Source organism: Adiantum capillus-veneris, chromosome 21 (assembly GCF_014529385.1).
Source record: "Adiantum capillus-veneris isolate H3 chromosome 21, ASM1452938v2, whole genome shotgun sequence".
Classification (NCBI taxonomy): Eukaryota; Viridiplantae; Streptophyta; class Polypodiopsida; order Polypodiales; family Pteridaceae; genus Adiantum; species Adiantum capillus-veneris.
Window position 1 is genome coordinate 44,610,523 of NC_140951.1, and position 17,848 is coordinate 44,628,370.

Consider the following 17,848-nt stretch of genomic DNA (forward strand, 5'->3'; position numbering starts at 1 on the left):
CAGAATGGTCTTGGAGAAAATCCTTCGCTTGTTGTATCTTCTCCTTAGCCAACCCCACCGTAACGGGTGATCTAGTTTGAAATCCATATAAAAGCATAAATGGACTAAACCCTGTAGTCACATGCTTTGAACTATTATAAGTAGATTCCAAGATAAATAAGTAGTCTTCCCAATTGGTTTGCTTCTTGCTAACGTACGCTCGTAGCATATCCTCTAGCACTTGATTAACTCTTTCTGTTTGACCATCCGTTTTTGGATGATCATCCGTACTTAGATTAAGTTTAGTTTGCAACTTTTGGAACACAGCTCTCCAGAAGTGATTATCGAACTTTCGATCTCTGTCACTAATGATACTAGCTGGAAGATTGTAGAGTTTATATATATGTTCTACAAATAGCCGTGCTAATTTCGGTGTCTTAATCGTAGTCTTACTGGGAATGAATCGACCCATCTTTGTGAGACAGTCTACAATTACCCAAATGGCATCATGGCCACGATTTGTAGTAGGTATTCCTACTACAAAATCCATAGAGATACTCTCCCACTTACCTTTTGGAATCTCTAAAGGATGTAAAAGGCCATCTACCTTGAGACGCTCTGCCTTATTAACTTGGCACTGTTGGCAATTTAGTATGTATTCTTGAACATCATGATGTAAGCCCAGCCAATAAAATTGCCGTCGAACTAAGGCATACGTCTTATGAATACCTGGAAAAATTCTTCCATCACTTAAGCTCTTCTTGAGTAGGGGTGGAGCTCTGTGTGTTGGAGTTTCTATTTGCGCGTGCAGAGACATGTTGATCTACCTATTCAGAGACATGTGAGTGTGAGGGATCCCTTTTTAAAACTGCACTCCACACTTTAGCATATGATTAATCTTGTGCACACTTACCACGTAACCACTCCAAAAATCCACTCTTTAGTTCCGTGAAAGCAAGTGAATTAATCTGAGGCATTTGACTTAGTGTATCCACTACTACATTATATTGCCCCTTGCGATATCGTAGCTTACAATCATAATCTTGAAGGATTTCTGCCCATCTAGCTTTATGGTCCTTCAAGTCTGTTTGAGTAGTAAACCATTTGATACTCTCATGGTCAAAAAGTACTTCAAACTCGGCACCATATAAATAGTGTCGCCACTTTCGTAAAGCTTGAATTATGGCATAGAGCTCTCTCTCATAAACATAATAATTCTGTTGAGCTCTATTGAACTTTTTACTTTCAAAGGCTATAGGTCTTCCCTCCTGGAGAAGTACCACACCAATGGCTTTATCACTAGCATTAGTCTCTACCACAAACGGCTTAAGTGGGTTGACGATTGCTAGGATGGGACTAGTGGCTATAGCTACCTTGAGCTGTTCGAAACTGCGTTTTTGGGCTTCTTCCCAAGAAAAGGTCTTACCTTTTGCTTTAAGTTGATCCGTCATAGGAACAACGATTTTGGCATAATCACGGATATACTGTCGCTAAAATCCAGCCATTAGCATACAATGCGTGAGGTCATAGCTGTTCAAGCACTAATCGTAAGTGTTCAATGTATTCATCTTCAGTCTTACTGTAAATGAGAATGTCATCAAGGAAAACCACAACAAATTTTCCAAGATAGGGACGTACGACACTATCCATGAGTTTCATAAATGTAGTTGGAGCATTGGTTAGACAAAAAGGCATAACCAAAAATTCAAAATGCCCGAACCGTGTTCTAAAGGCAATTTTGGAGATATCTTGTAAAAGGATACGCACCAGGTGGTATCCTGAACAAAGATCTATCTTTGTATAGTATCTTGCCCCATGGAGTTGATTAAACAACTCATCTACTCTTGGGAGAGGATGCGCATAGTACCATCTTTCTTTTTCACCGATAGAATTGGTGATGCCCAAGGTGAAGTGCTATGTCTAATGAAACCACGGGCGAGGTAGTCAGTCAACTGACTCTCAACCTCCTTGGCTTCTTTAGCACTAATACGATACGGTGGTTTACTCACCGGTTTAGTGCCTGGCAAGACATCTATGCCATGTTGCACATCACGTGTAGGGGGTAAACCCGGTGGTAAATCACTTGAGAACACATCACTATACTCCGTGAGTACGTGAGTTAGCTTTTGCCGTGCAAAAGAAGAAAGTAAAGTAGAGTTATGCTGGGATGGAGAATCTTGTAATTCGTGTAATGTTTGTTTTACAACAGTTGCACGTTGCTCTATAGAATTAAAATTGAGAGCACTTTGCTCATTAGATTTGTTAGCACTTTGTTTATCATTAGAATTCATTGTACTTTGCATAACATTAGAATTCATTACACTTTGCATACCATTACTAGAATTCACCGCACTTTGCTCTTGAGAATTCACAAGACTTGGAGACAAGTAGTAACACAAAAAGACTTCATCTATTAAATCTGCTTTCTGCAAAATAGAAGCTTGTGTGTACATATAAGAGGTGCAGATGGTATATTTTTCTCACCAAGCAAAAGCACTTGTTTACCATTGGCCATAAGGGATAAGGAGTTGTGTTCATAACTAGTGTGCAACGTGTTTCCTAAACCATGCAACCACTCCCATCCTAAAACTACATCAGCACGGTCCATGTTCATAACTTGGAAGTCAAGAGTCACTGTATGATCTTGAACAATAAGCTCAACCCTTTGAACTACCGTGTCCCATACTTCTTTATCATTCCTAAACATCTGCTCCACCACATACTTGTGAGAGCAGGGAGTCTGTGTAAGCTTCAATTTCTTGACTAGCTTATAGTTCAAGAAGTTATGAGTTGAACATCATCCACTAAAATACGAACACATTGTCCGTTGATAGTGCCATGCATGCGAATCAAATCCTGGGGGCCAAAGGTGGGCTGCCACATTGAAGCAAGCACATAACACTTGTGCTTTTATTCCATATGAAGAACCTCTACATCACAATATTTAGGAGATGAATCTAATGTGAGGTGTCGTACCGTGTGCAGGGCCTTTTCTTTGCCTTGCAAAAGAGGACAATCTTTCTTGTTATGTTGGTCCAAAAGACATATAAAACACAAATTGTGTTTCTTTGCACGCTCAAAATCAGCAGTGATGAGAGACCCACGCGGAGTATCTCATGATTGCTTAGGCTTCTTAGCCTCTTGTGGGCGTGGAGAGGTAGATTGTCTCTTATTCCTCTTGGAATGTGTGGGAGATCTACGTTGCCATTGGCTGTTAGCCACATTGCTCTTTGCAAAAGTATTCTTAGAGTAGGGAACATTTTCTTTCCTCTCTTGGTCATCATCATATCTTTGTGCATGGCTGATGGCTTCTTCTAAAGGTTTTGGATGTTGGGTCTTGACATGAAGACAAAAGTCTTTGTCAAGACCCCTATTGAAACCCCATATCTTTTGGAATTCATCTAGACCTTCTAGTTTTAATATGATTTCCTGATACTTCGAAAGGTATTGTGTGAGAGAGAAGCTAGACATGCGGCATGCATCCCATGCTAACAAATTCTTATCTTCTTCATTGGATTCCAAAAACTCTTTGGAGAAAGAAGCTTGAAACGCAGCCCAAGATGGAGGACGGGAATCTATTGGAAATGTCATCCACCACTTATAGGCCTTGCCTTTAAGAGATAGACTTGTTCCACAGCCGTCTTTATATCCAGGGTGTGTCTCAATCTATGAATATCACTCCATTTGTGTAAGAACATATTTACCGCATCCTTGTTGCGATCACACTCTTCCCTGTGAAACTCACGAATGGTGATATTCTTAAGTAATGCATTGCTACCTTCTGCATCTTCTGCAGCAGTTGTCTCTTGGACTCCTTGAGTCATGCGAGCTTGGTTCCCTTGAACGTGCCACTTGTGGATCCTTGAGTCGTTTGTGAATTCATAAATTTCATAAGTAACTCCGTAAGATTGGTAGCATTTGCATTGAGTGCAGAGAGGTTGCTTTCAAGTACGCTTTGGCGATGTTCCAAAGTCTTGAAAGAAGCCATATCTACAAGTCCATGATCTCCTAGATCATCATCATCATGCATATTAGTGTCAGTAGCACCCGTGGTGCCCTGATTTTGATCTATGTGCTCAAAATCAAACGTGTGTGTAGGTGGGATATCCTCACCGGCCATGGTAAACACACACTAATGCAAAGAGAGAAAAAAAAAACCGACAACTTGTACCTTGAGAAATTGAAGTCTTCGTGTTTTGTATGCTCCGCGATTTGTGTTGAATGCGAACTTTGCCTTGCGGGAATTTGAGTGCTTCACTTGACATTCATTGTAAGAACACCTTTGATGATTCTTCACAAAAACTCGTCGTTTTTGTGAAGGCTTTTCTTCACTTTGAAGCTACCTCGTTGAGGAAAAAAGAATTTTTGGAGGAAAACTTGCCTTCCTTCAAGAAGTGAAAAGGAAGGATGAAGATACTGCCTTGAAGTTTGAAGCTTTCCCTTTCCTTTTAGTTTTCCTTTGAACACAAGTAGACTATCTTTCCTTGTTACACACAACATGAGCCAATAGCTTGATGGTAAAGTGTTGGCTTCTTACCCTCATGGGGTGGGTTCAACCCTCCTTCATGCAAGGGTTAAGCGGGCCTTCCTACGCGTGCAACCAATGGCGCCAACGGAAGCCTTTGGAGCCTCGGTGCCGTCGAGTTTGACTTGGTCGCCTACCTTTGTCATCCGCTATGGAGGGCATAGGTGGGGCGGCCGTGGTCAGCACCATATAAATAGTGTCGCCACTTTCGTAAAGCGTGAATTATGGCATAGAGCTTTCTCTCATAAACAATAATTTTGTTGAGCTCTATCTAACTTTTTACTTTCAAAGGCTATAGGTCTTCCCTCCTGGAGAAGTACTGCACCAATGTCTTTATCACTAGCATCAGTCTCTACCACAAACCGCTTAAGTGGGTCGACGATTGCTAGGATGGGAGCAGTGGCTATAGCTACCTTGAGTTGTTCGAAACTACGTTTTTGGGCTTCTTCCCAAGAAAAGGTCTTACCTTTTGCTTTAAGTTGATCCGTCATAGGAACATCGATTTTGGCATAATCACGGATATACTGTTGCTAAAATCGAGCCATGCCTAAAAATATTTGAAGCTCCTCAACCGTGATGGGATGTGGCCATCGAAGAATGGCAGCGACCTTGTGAGTGTCCATCTTAATGCCATAATAAGAGATCACATGACCGAGGTAATGTATCTCTGTTTTAAAGAAATCGCACTTGCTTTGTTTAGCATACAACGCGTAAGCTCGTAGCTGTTCGAACACTAATCGTAAGTGTTCTATGTATTCATCTTCAGTCTTACTGTAAATGAGAATGTCATCAAGGAAAACCACAACAAATTTTCCAAGATAGGGACGTAAGACACTATACATGCATGTCATAAATGTAGCTGGAGCATTGGTTAGACCAAAAGACATAACCAAAAATTCAAAATGCCCGAACCGTGTTCTAAAGGCAATTTTGCAGATATCTTGTAAAAGGATACGCACCTAGTGGTATCCTGAACAAAGATCTATCTTTGTATAGTATCTTTCCCCATGGAGTTGATCAAACAACTCATCTACTATTGGGAGAGGATACTTGTTCTTGATGGTTATGGCGTTTAATCCGCGATAATCTACGCACATGCGCATAGTACCATCTTTCGTTTTTACCGATAGAATTGGTGATGCCCAAGGCGAAGTTCTAGTCTAATGAAACCACCGGCGAGGTAGTCAGCCAACTGACTCTCAACCTCCTTGGCTTCTTTAGCACTCATACAATAAGGTGGTTTACTCACCGGTTTAGTGCCTGCATCTATGCCATGTTGCACATCACGTGTAGGAGGTAAACCCGGTGGTAAATCACTTGAGAACACATCACTATACTCCGTGAGTAAGCGAGTTAGATTTTTTCGTGCAAAAGGAGAAAGTAAACTAGAGTTATGTTGGGATGGAGAATCTTGTTATTCTTGTAATATTTGTTTCACAACAGTTACACGTTGCTCTATAGAATCAAAATTAAGAGCACTTTGCTCGTTAGATTTGTTAACACTTTTTTTTATCAGTAGAATTCATTGCACTTTGCATACCATTACTAGAATTCACCGCACTTTGCTCTTGAGAATTCAAAAGACTTGGAGACAAGCAATAACACAAAAAGACTTCATCTATTAAATCCACTTTCTGCAAAATGAAATCTCGACTGTACATATAAGAGGTGCAGATGGTATATTTTTCTCACCAAGCAAAAGCACATGTTTACCATTGGCCATAAGGGATAAGGAGTTGTATTCATAACTAGTGTGCAATGTGTTTCCTAAACCATGCAGCCACTCCCGCCCTAAAACTACATCAGCACTCCATGTTCATAACTTGGAAGTCAAGGGTCATCGTATGATCTTGAACAATAAGATCAAGCCCTTGAACTATCGTGTCCCATACTTCTTTATCATTCCCAGACATCTGCTCCACCATATACTTCAATTTCTTGACTAGCTTATAGTTCAAGAAGTTATGAGTTGCACCATCATCCACTAAAATTCGAACATGTTGTCCGTTAATAGTGCCATGCATGCGAATCAAATCATGGGGGCCAAAGGTGGACTGATTTGGAGAAAGAAGCTTGAAACGCAGCCGAAGATGGAGGACGGGCATCTATTGGAAATGTCATCCACCACTTATATGCCTTTCCTTTAAGAGATAGGCTTGTTTCCAAATCCGTCTTTATATCCGGGGTGTGTCTCAATCTATGAATATCACTCCATTTGTGTAAGAACGTATTGACCGCATCCTTGTTGCAATCACACTCTTCCCCGTGAAACTCAGGAATGGTGATATTCTTAAGTAATGCATTACTACCTCCTGTATCTTCTACAATACTTCTCTCTTGGACTCCTTGAGTCGTGCGAGCTTGGTTTCCTTGGACCGTACCACTTGTGGCTCCTTGAGTCGTTTGTGAATTCATAAATTTCACAAGTAACTCCGTAAGATTGGTAACATTTGCATTGAGTGCAGAGAGGTTGCTTTCAAGTACGCTTTGGCGATGTTCCAAAGTCTTGAAAGAAGCCATATCTACAAGCCCATGATCTCTTAGATCATCATCATCATGCATATTAGTGTCAATAGTACTCGTGGTGCCCTGATTTTGATCTACGTGCTCAAAATCAAACGTGTGTGTAGGTGGGATATCCTCACCGGCCATGGTAAACACACACTAATGCAAAGAGAGAAAAAAAAATGACAACTTGTACCTTGAGAAATTGAAGACTTTGTGTTTTGTATGCTCCGCGATTTGTGTTGCATGCGAACCTCGCCTTGCGGGAATTTGAGCGCTTCACTTGTCATTCGTTGTAAGAACATCTTTGATGATTCTTCACAAAAACTAGTCATTTTTGTGAAGGCTTTTCTTCACTTTGAAGCTACCTCCTTGAGGAAAAAAGAATTTTGGAGGAAAACTTGCCTTCCTCCAAGAAATGAAAAGGAAGGGTGAAGATACTTTCTTGAAGTTTGAAGCTTTCCCTTTTCTTCTAGTTTTCCTTTGAACACAAGTAGACTATCTTTCCTTGTTATACAGAACAAGGGCCAATAGCTTGATGGTAAAGTATTGGCCTCTTACCCTCATGGGGTGGGTTTAACCCTCCTTCATGCAAGGGTTAAGTGGGCCTTCTGCACGCGCAGCCAACGGTGCCAACGGAAGCCTTTGGAGCCTCGGTGCTGTCGAGTTGCCAGTCGAGTTTTCCTTGGTCGCCCGCCTTGGTCATGTGCTATGGAGGGCGTAGGCGGTCAGCTGTCGACCTCGCGCTGCTCCCACGAAAAACTGTGTCTGCCTTCTTTTTGCTACACAACGAAGACGTCGTTGTCTGCGGGATGTGGGAGAGAAGCAGAGCGTCGCACGCGCATACAAGCTGCTTTTAGCCTCCTCCTAAAAATAGCTCAAATACTAGTGAAAGGGCGGTGGTAATGCGTGTACTAGTCTCCACCCAACCGTGCTATCGTATAGCCTTCCCCTAGCGTGCACATTGTCCGACCGTGCCGGTGGCCTTGCCCATAAGACCCATGTCCTTACATCCTCGTTGGGTTATTATGAAATCTTGCACATCCTAGCATCCAAAGTAACCTTGAAGGATGCCATCATCCCAAGTAGGCGGCTTCTAAATTTGCAGCTTGTGACCAGCCTTATAGCTTGGGTGGAAAATGATTTCTGGCTCCCCTTATTCAATGAACCAAGGTGAGCAGTGCGAAACATCTTGCATGTAGAGAAAATTGGGCCAAAGCAATAAAGGAAGGGAGCCATTACTGTTATAATGTTGGATTAAGAATACATGTAGCTGGCCATGAGGACAATGACAAGAAAGTTAAAAAGGACTTCATGCACCAGGGATGAGAAAAACAGAGCTTCGATCGAAACCTTGCACAAAGTCCGTCCCAAAAAACTAAATATCGAGCATACTTGGGCTGATGTCTCCATTGGAACAGTTAAGCAGTGACTATAATAATTGCAATGCAACCAAGAAACCCTTGAATGCATGAGCAGCAAGGGCAACGATGGTAAGGTCGTCTGAGAAGAAGTAGCAGGATGCTTTCTGATGCCTTTTGCAAGAACACAAGCATCTGGCTTGCGCTTGCCTGAATCCAAGCTTCCATCAAAAACCGCAAGGTTTTTCAGGGCAGTAGCCTCTTCCTGGCGGCAATCATTGATATCTGGGTTTCCACCACAAGTCGCAGGTTCTTCTGCTTCATTTTGAGTTTCCATCGATGCTTCCTCTACGCGATCTGATAATGACTCCCTGAAGTTGACACATTGCCAAGTACTGCTGCCCCACTACAAAAATAGCCACGCTAGTGCTTCAAAACTGATGGGAAAGGGCTCTCCGTGGAATCTACACTAGCTGTGGCATAAGACGTGCTTGTCGTCTGCAATCCCATGATAGCTCCTCATGCTCCAGACTGTGGTTGAGCCGAGGTGGCATACGGCCTTAATGACGGCTTGAAGAGGTCGATTTTGGCTAAGGGTGCTGCCATGAAGCTAGTCACGGCAGCTATGGCAACGCGTGTGGGACTGGGGTTTTGCATCCTTGAAAGCCATGTCAGAAGGTGGTTGAACAATCTTGGCAAGAAGCGCAGATAAGCTCTGCAAGAAATGCAAAAATATCCATTGTGCAGCAATGTATGAGACTGTTAACTACTCTTGTAAAATATGTGGACATCGCCTGCCAGTGGTGATCTCGGTAGCGCGCATCAATAGAAATGAAAAGCAAGAAAAGCATTGCACAATCGGCATTGCATGAGGGCAGAGCGCAGCTAGCCTACATCAAAGGGAAATGCCACGGGTACAGAAAGGGAAACCAAGAAAGGATCTGGAAGAATCAAGGAGAGAGAGAAGATGTGCCCGTCAACTCCAAACTCCACCAATGTGGTGTGTTGACATGTGGACAAGAGTAGAACCCAAATGAGCTTGCCTTGCCTGGAGCAAGCACCTCCTTATATTATGCTAGAGAGTTGGTTACAACCATAACATGTCCGACCACACTAGGTGGCCGGACTCTACCTACACGACCACACACCACATAATGTGAAGTACATGGGATAGAACCAGAATGAGTTCCCTTGCCCTTGAGCAAGCGTCTCCTTATATCGAGATCTAGGTAGGTGGTCGGACATGCCTGGGACACACACACACCACACCTCCCCCCTTAGGGAGAAAAAAGATGGACATCTTTTCGACAATTTGGGACTCGACAAAAGCGATCAACTCCAACGCCTCATCTGGGGGGAGCGATCATACAACAGCTTCGGGGGTAGGGACTGAACTTGGGGGGTAGATTCGTCATCATGGAACTCATACATCTTGCTTATGCAAACATTAGGTCGCTATCCCAATGAAATGGACAAGATGAGAAACTACAAAATGAGGGCTATGGCATAAGAGCATGAACATGATGTTTTTGGTGACATACATCTCTTCCAAAAGGGGCTTGGAGTGAGGATAACACTTATTCAACAAAAACTAGCTTGCAAAATGAGCCAAAGATGAAAAGACTATCTCTAAACACCTAAAAAGAAAAGGATAAACTATGGGATTGCGACTCTAGATCACAATTATGAAAGCATAAAGACTAGGCACCTCTGCACCAATGATGCAACAACTCCTATGTCTTTGAACAGTAACCGCAAAATAGATGCAACATCTTCTGCCTGTTCGAATGTATTGAAAATTGTAATGACAGAAAATAGACCTCAGCAGTAGCACTTTTTCTGGTTGTTCCAACTTCTCAAGATTGTTCCGACCACACTAGGTGGCCTGACTTTACCTACACGACCACACACCACAATATGTGTCTAACCTGGGGGTCAAAAAATTTCGTCTCTAAACTGGCTCCCTTATCCTACTTATGCTTGTTTGAGTTTACTCTCTAGATGTCCGAGTTTACTATTTCAAAATCTAAAGGTGACGCACGTCTCTGCTTTTGTTTGTGCACTTCTCCTCCTTGGATCACATGGTTGAGGGAAGGAGTCTGAGACGGAAGCATGTTATATGACCTGTCCGGCGCATGTGCGTGTGTGTGTGAGAGAGAGAGGACCCACTTACCGCAATTGGTTAAGTACAGCACCGGCAGGGCAAAAGTGTCGACAGTTCAAAATCCGCGTCAGGCTTTTCTCTCGAGTCCTCGACAGATGCTTCATTGATCCCCCCCCCCCAACACACACATACACAGAGCGACGGGATATGTTTGACGCTCCCACTTCGACTGATCTTTCGTGGCTTTTACTCTTCTGTGGTATGTCTTTGTGTTGCTAGGTTTATCTGCTGCATCTTGCGTTAATGTGGCTATGGTGACCTTCAGTTGTATTGCTTGTGATGCATTCATTGTTTTTCTGTTTGCGTTAATCTTTCTTATTACAGAGACCTCTGCACACAAGCTTTGTGGCACACATGCATATCAAGTTCAACTAGCTGTGTACCAAACAAATTGATCATATCTTTTGACGCCGGAGGAGGAGCCTGGGCAGCTTGTAACGACCTTCTTCTGCAGTGCAATGTGCGAACAGGATGTGCTCTACAGGTTGGACATAGTCTTTTTTGAAACTAAAAAAGACATTTGTATTCAGTGCTGATGGGCGAAAGAATAAAATAGAGAGTTATCATTGCCATGGCTTACATGTGCTTGAAACTTTCGAACTCATTTGATCATAGTAATGGAACCATGGAGCACACATGGCATGCCTGGATAGAGTGCACAGAGCACACCGCAGCTGCATATGGCTCGGGGTGGAGTCCATGGATGGGCCAGATGGTTGTGTTCTGCTGCATGGCCCGGCACATCATAGGTCTAGGCATGCTTGGCTAGTTTACGGCCAAGTGTGAATGACTATATCTTTATGTGTATGGGACTCGCATGTTTCGGTTGTAAGTCATTCTGAGTGCTCCTATGTCTGAGAGCTCCTATGGAGAGCTCATCATGTGAGGTCTTAGGAGAATCTACGATGCCTACATTTCGGTTAATCAAGTGGGTAAGGGGCTTTTTGATCAATTTAAGTTCTTGCAAAAGACTCTAGAGTGTTGGAGGTCCAAGTACATTCCAAAGTGGCGGCTCAGATCTTCTGTATGGAATTTATCGTATTATCTGTTGGTGTGTGATCTTTCGCCTTGTGTTTTGAATGCAAACCTCTCTTTTGAGTTTCTTGCAGTTGTGGAGCTTGTGGATACCACTTGAATTTGAGCTCTTCTCAGAGACTATTGCTCAGCATAAACCGCAAGGTTCTACGGAAAAGAAGTATTTCATTCTTGAGCATAGATGAGAGCAGATTCAAGCAACTGGACAAGTTCGTATGTGCACCGTATGTGCGTGCGAATGGCTCAATAGGACTTCACAAGCTAAGGACGAGGCTTTTATGTGGAAGCTGTGGAAAAGAGATCGGCCACACGCATTCCAATGATCGAGCTTCCTTTGAGCAAACAGACTCTTCGGATTCAAGCTCCGCATCTGGGACATCAGAGCACCGAAGATTTTGTATCAAGATCAAGGCTTTGCAGCCAATTTTGGATCCATAGCCCATTTTCTTGTTAATGGCGTTGTGCTGATTACGAATGACGAAAGAATGTACAAGTGTGCATACGAGTCGTATCTCGCTGTTTCGACAGTTGATTGGCATTTTTGTAGTATATACCTTGTATTTTCTGTAAATGTATAAGGAGGTGTCAACATGTTATCAAGGGTTGGCTATGGTTGTAGGAAGCGTGGTTTTCATGCCTTAGTGGTGTTTGGAGCTGCTGTTTGGTTGCATGCCATCAATATGGTCATTTGGTAATAAGGTAGTGTGTCGAAAATCCAAAGCCATGGTGACATATCGAGAGCAATTGGGCAAGGCCATTTCAAGCTTGTTCTAAGAAGGTGTAACCTCTGACATTTGTTATTTGTCGAACGATGAATCTGAAGGTATCAGCCTTTCATCACTCTCAAGCATTCTCTAGTTTCTGAGTGGGACATTGACATGGTAATGCACTATTGAAGCAAAATTTGTTAATCGTGTGGCGGTAGCACCTATGCTTGCTATGATTACCTCTATTTTATTCTTTCTTCTCATGTTATACAAGTAGTGTGTTAATAAGCTGTTCGCATGTCAATATAATATGTAAGCACGAGTTGTAGCCTATTATCTACCTAAAGATGATGCCTTAACATTTTAGTCTTAAAAGCTTTCAAGTTTTTGAATGCTTCATTGCCAAACATGATTGCAAATCAATGTAGAGGCATTGTATTCTTCGGATTCAAACTTATAAGAATTCTAGTAGTACTTGACAAATGTGATTTTTTCTTGATTTGGGTCTAACAATGTAGAGAGTGCATGGATGGAAAATAAAAATATGGACTTTGGTTACTTGGTAAGCCTAATGTGGTTTTTCAAATTCTTCAGCCTACATGTGGCCGCTTGGCAATGTAAGCCATGATTTTAGTACTGCTGATGTAGAGCTTGTTGGTGTATGGCTCGTAAGTGTACCATGTTGCTTTGTGCGATGTAAATAATTATAAGGAGTTTAGGTGAAGCTTCAATTTGCAGAATACAAGTTTTGAGACTAGCTTGTAGATCCTACTTTCAACTATCTGGACTGAAGATTTAATTCTAAGTTTTGCTTGTGCCATTGGGATTGATATTTGTGTGGCTCAATAGCTCAGTTTTTGCTCTATGTTTTAACAAAGAGTGCGAGACAGATGGCTAAGTCTTTTCCTAGATGCTCATTCGGGCACCTTAAGCAAGAAGTTTAGTGTGGCATGGTAAGGGACAATGTGTATGTGCTCCAAGTCTAGCATTATAATAGCCATCCACATGTCTTTTGGCATATCGCGGGACTAACAATTGATTGTTGGTCAATCAAGAGGCCATATCTATGGATATCATTATGTCCCTTGCCTCCTAAGTAGGATTGCTTGTCTTTATCAGTTTGTTTTGTGAGAACTCGATGTTGCGAACAATTTGTCACCAGGTTTGAGATGTATTCTACTCCAATGTGTGATGATATTTCATTTATGATGCGGACCAAAAGTATGTTGTGTGCACATACCAAAGGCCTATTTTATATCTCACTTTGAATGACATGATGTATTACCTACCCGCACAAACCATGATACTGTAAACATGTGCATTCTTTTTATCGAATCGAGCAACACACTTGACATAACTTGAAATTTTCACCAGTGCCATTATGAAAATCTAGGAATGCTTGCTAGGATTTTATACCATAAGTTATGGCAAAAGGCATCCTCATCTATGGCATCGTTATTGTCTTGTTTGTATGTATGCAAGCCTCATTATAAGCCGTTTATGTGGAATCTATTTTCTAGCAAAACTTTCTCTTTCAATTGGTACATTACAAAGAAGTAGGATACACAAAATGTGAAATTTGAAAAAACCTACCAATTATCTTTTTTACATGGTCATTCAATTTAAAATCTGATCGAGATTTCCTTTGCTAGAAGGAAATAAAAAGCAAAGATAGACGTCTTAGTGCTCAAATCTTAGTTACATGAGGACAAATAGTTGGCAACATTCCAAAATAGGGGTTTTTTTCAATATTTGGTCATTTTATGGAGCTGAAGTGATGTAAATTATGTACGTTTTACAATTTTGGAACTCAAAATGAACGGGAACCCAATATATTGTTTTGCTCAAAGTTTTTCATGAATATCTAATGTAATGGAAATGGCATATGAACGTTGAGAGTAGCGGAATTACGAAATTAGATAAAGCACTTTTGTGAGATTACTTTGTGAGCATAGAGGGTGAACTTAATTGATGGTAGCAACATAAACATGGTAACTTATTTAACTTGGCATGAACAATACTTTTGCAAGAGAGAGTTTAGAGAACATGACAACACTTGAGGATTGGATTTATGTGGAGCCAGTCCCCCCTCCAATAGGCATTTGTATTATAGTTTCTCCTGTCAAGAGAGACTTGGTACAATACAATGTTTGTGTTCCTTGTGACCTAGGTGATGCAATGAAGATGGAAAGCTTCATGCATCACGAGCATAACATAAAATTTGCAAAAAGCATTAACTATCCCAAGCCTCAGTCCCAAGGCCTCAAACACCTTCGAAGGGTGGAGAGAGCTAGCGGGAATGAGGGTAGGGAAGAGGAAGAAGAAACATTCCATAGGAGAAAGAAGTAGTTCCTCACTTATCATCACTCTTTTTTACTAGCATACATAATAGCATAGTAATGAAGATGGAGAAGATGTCAAGCTTAAGCATTGAAGCATGGCTCTTGGTTGGATTTGCATTCCATAGCCAAGAGTATTGGTGTACGCTCTCAACTTCTCTACTAGCTTGGAGAAGGAGATGGAGCTCTTGCACTTTGCACTTCACACAATGAGAGTGTGTGTGAGTGTGTGTGGGAGAGTATACCCCCCAAGCTAGCCCCCTTCTTGCTTTGGTCGACCCCCTCAAGCTTGAAGCTCATTCGACCCCTGCAAGACTGGCCGATCACGTGCAGGATGCATTACAAGCAACAAGGGTAGTCTTGCGACAAGTGTCCCCCTTTCCCCTTTGAGAGAGGACTTGATAAATAAAAATAATTAATTAAATATACTAGATTATCATTGGACCAATTGGGAGGCTAACAAATAGGCTTTAGGCACACCATGAGGGCAACATGAGGAGGAACTTGACAAGTGTCCTATATGCTTTCTTTGTACCAAGCTTGCCTTGTGTGAGGGTATGTGTGTTCTCTCTCTAGCCCCCTCTTGTAGGGTTCTCCCCCTCCTTGTAGGGGTAGTTTTTGACTTTGTGGAACACCTCACCCTCAAGCACCTTAGTCAGCAAGCATGACAAAGCACCTCAAGCTTGGGTAGTGTTCCCACGAGCACCTCAAGCTCCCTAGTCGGCAAGCACGACAAGCATCTCAAGCATCTTAGTCAGCAAGCACGACAAGTACCTCAAGCACCTTAGTCATCAAGCACGACAAGAACATCAAGCTTAGGTCAGGTTCTCACCTCAAGCTGAGCCCTAGCTTACCTAAGGTCAAAACACTTTTAACGCTAACCTTTGGAGGTCTTCAATGAAGCTAACCCTAAGGTCTTTTAAGCTCCATTGGCTAGCCTTGCTCTTTGACAGACCCTCTCTCATTTGGACCCCTTTACCATTGGCCCCGTGGTGAGATAGATCTGTAAGCACATGTCTATATTCTAACCCTTATTCCCGTTTATTCTCCCTCATTAAATGATCAGTTTAATATGAGAAAATCATCTGGGTTGGTTAAATATTAGATTTTATGACATAACCTCTCTCTTGAAATCATAGTCGTCCTCGATTATGAGGTAGAATAGATAAAGCCTTAGTCATTAGTCAATCTTGCTTAGCGGGTAGAGGATCCCTTTTTAACCTACGACATCTTTCCAAGATGGATGACTAATCCATTTGGTGCTTGGGAGACATAGCTGCCGCAAGCTGTTGGACTTGGAAGCTATGGAGGATGCAGTCGATGGGGGTTCATGGAGAGCTTGAGAGTGTGCAGCAGAAGAAAACGAAAAGAGAGAGAGAGAGAGAGAGAGAGAGAGAGAGAGAGGGAGAGAGGGAGAGAGAGAGAGAGCAAAACGAGAACAAACTCACGCTATTTTTATTCTATTGTATTGTGAAAATGTTAACATGATATTTATAGAAAACTTGCCATGCATAAGACTTAACCTTGAACAGACCTTTCCGTGCATGCTATAAGGGACAATATCCACGGGTTGACAACTGCTCACCAAACTCGGGCTTGCATACCGAACAACCCCCCCCCCCCCCCCCCCCCCACTGACAATGGACTCGAGACAGACAGACCTTGGCAGAGTTCATTCACCTGAAACCATGAGATGAACCCGAGACAGATAGACCTTGGCAAAGTTCATTCACATGAAACCATGAGTAGAAGTCCCCCCTTTGACAATAACATAGGTGTGTGTGTGTACTTCCCTCAAACTACTATCACTCTGAGACTTACCAGAACCCGACCAAACAATAAAGGGCGGTCTTACCACTTTTTATGTGGCAGTGTCTATAACCCATACAAAAGTTTGGCACGAGGACAACTGAGAAGCATGACAATAACTGACAACAGATAATCTAAAACAAGATTTTAGACAATGATGTTGACAATGGACAAAACCATAGATATATGACACTAAACTGGTTTCGAAAACCTATATTATAGTCGCGAAGTAGATACTCATGTGAGATGTGTAGCAGTTGTTGATGTATCAAGTGCTTGAAGCAGAACCATTGGAAACGTTGGATGGTTCTTCACTTGCTTTCTTTATTGAGAAGCTTTGATTGTGGAGTCACATATTTGCTCTGCTTTTACTGACCTTGATTTCAATATCCTGCATTGAACAATGCCAATATGCAAACCCTTTTGAAATCTTTAAGCTCTACAAAACCGCCGAACATGACTTGTCGATGACAATGAATAACGGGGTTTGAATGGCCTTAGTAAATTATCACACTGTGTGGGAACCATTAGGAAATTTCGGAGGTCATTTGGAGGGCCTTCTAAGAAAATGTATTTTTTGCACTCTCTCTCTAGAAAATATGGCGAATAATAGAGGTGGGTCTTTCATGGTAAAAGTTCAAAAAGTGTACTTTAAGTAGATTCCTTACTCTTCTGAACATTCGTTCGTAATGATTGAGGGATAATCTTCTTTTCAGTTGCATTGAATGAACCTCGTCAACATGGAGGGAATGAGGCTAACATGGAGGGACGAAGGCGCAACCACCTATTCACTTTCCATTAAACCTGCACATTTGGTTAATGGCGCACTCCTCAAATGGCACAAATGTTACGCAGAAACGAGCCAAATATCACCTTCACATTGATTTGGACAATGAGTACTAAGCGTAGTAAAGCAAACACACATATACCTCCCGCATCCATAGACACGCTCAAAGCTCAGGGAGCTAAACACATAGATATCTGGATGAGAGGCTCTCTCTATCCTAAGAATCCAATGACTAATGCGTCTCCACTGTTTGCCAATCCTACAAGCTTATTGACCTTTGCTGGTGATGGAGAAAAGGGACTTCTGAGTTATTGTAAATCTCTTACAAGGGAAGATGAAACTTATAAGGGCATTCTCCAAGCTCAACAATGTGAGATTGTTTGTCTTTCACATTTACATTCTACATTTCAGGTTACCATTTTGCAACACAAAATAGAGGTATAGGAACTGAAAGGAAAGGTACGAAGTTGTCAAATGAAGGACACCATCTTGGGTGGTCGTATCCGAAAGAAGAAATTACGCAATCTTGAAACATTGCAAGTTGCATCCGGAGGTCTCAAGAAAAGAATCCGAGCATTAAGGTGATGCTTTGGTTGGCTAAATTGTCTTAGTTAAGTAATCTTTTTGTTTTTTCTTG

The 17,848-nt window shown here is 42.0% G+C and overlaps 1 protein-coding gene across 2 annotated transcripts; it reads left to right on the top strand.

Moving 5' to 3' along the window:
- The first annotated feature begins 10,435 nt into the window (after positions 1-10,435).
- LOC147430871 (uncharacterized protein At4g08330, chloroplastic-like) lies at positions 10,436-12,409 on the top strand. Of its 2 annotated transcripts, XM_086494464.1 has the most exons (3): positions 10,436-10,733; positions 10,859-11,018; positions 11,644-12,409. In XM_086494464.1, exons 2-3 carry the CDS (start codon positions 10,993-10,995, stop codon positions 12,005-12,007), a joined length of 390 nt encoding a protein of 129 aa, XP_086350590.1. In that variant the 5' UTR covers positions 10,436-10,733; positions 10,859-10,992; the 3' UTR covers positions 12,008-12,409. The 2 variants fall into 2 exon arrangements, with proteins under 2 accessions (XP_086350590.1, XP_086350591.1); XM_086494465.1 differs by lacking the exon at positions 10,436-10,733 and having other exon boundaries at positions 10,746-11,018.
- Positions 12,410-17,848: the final 5,439 nt, after the last annotated feature.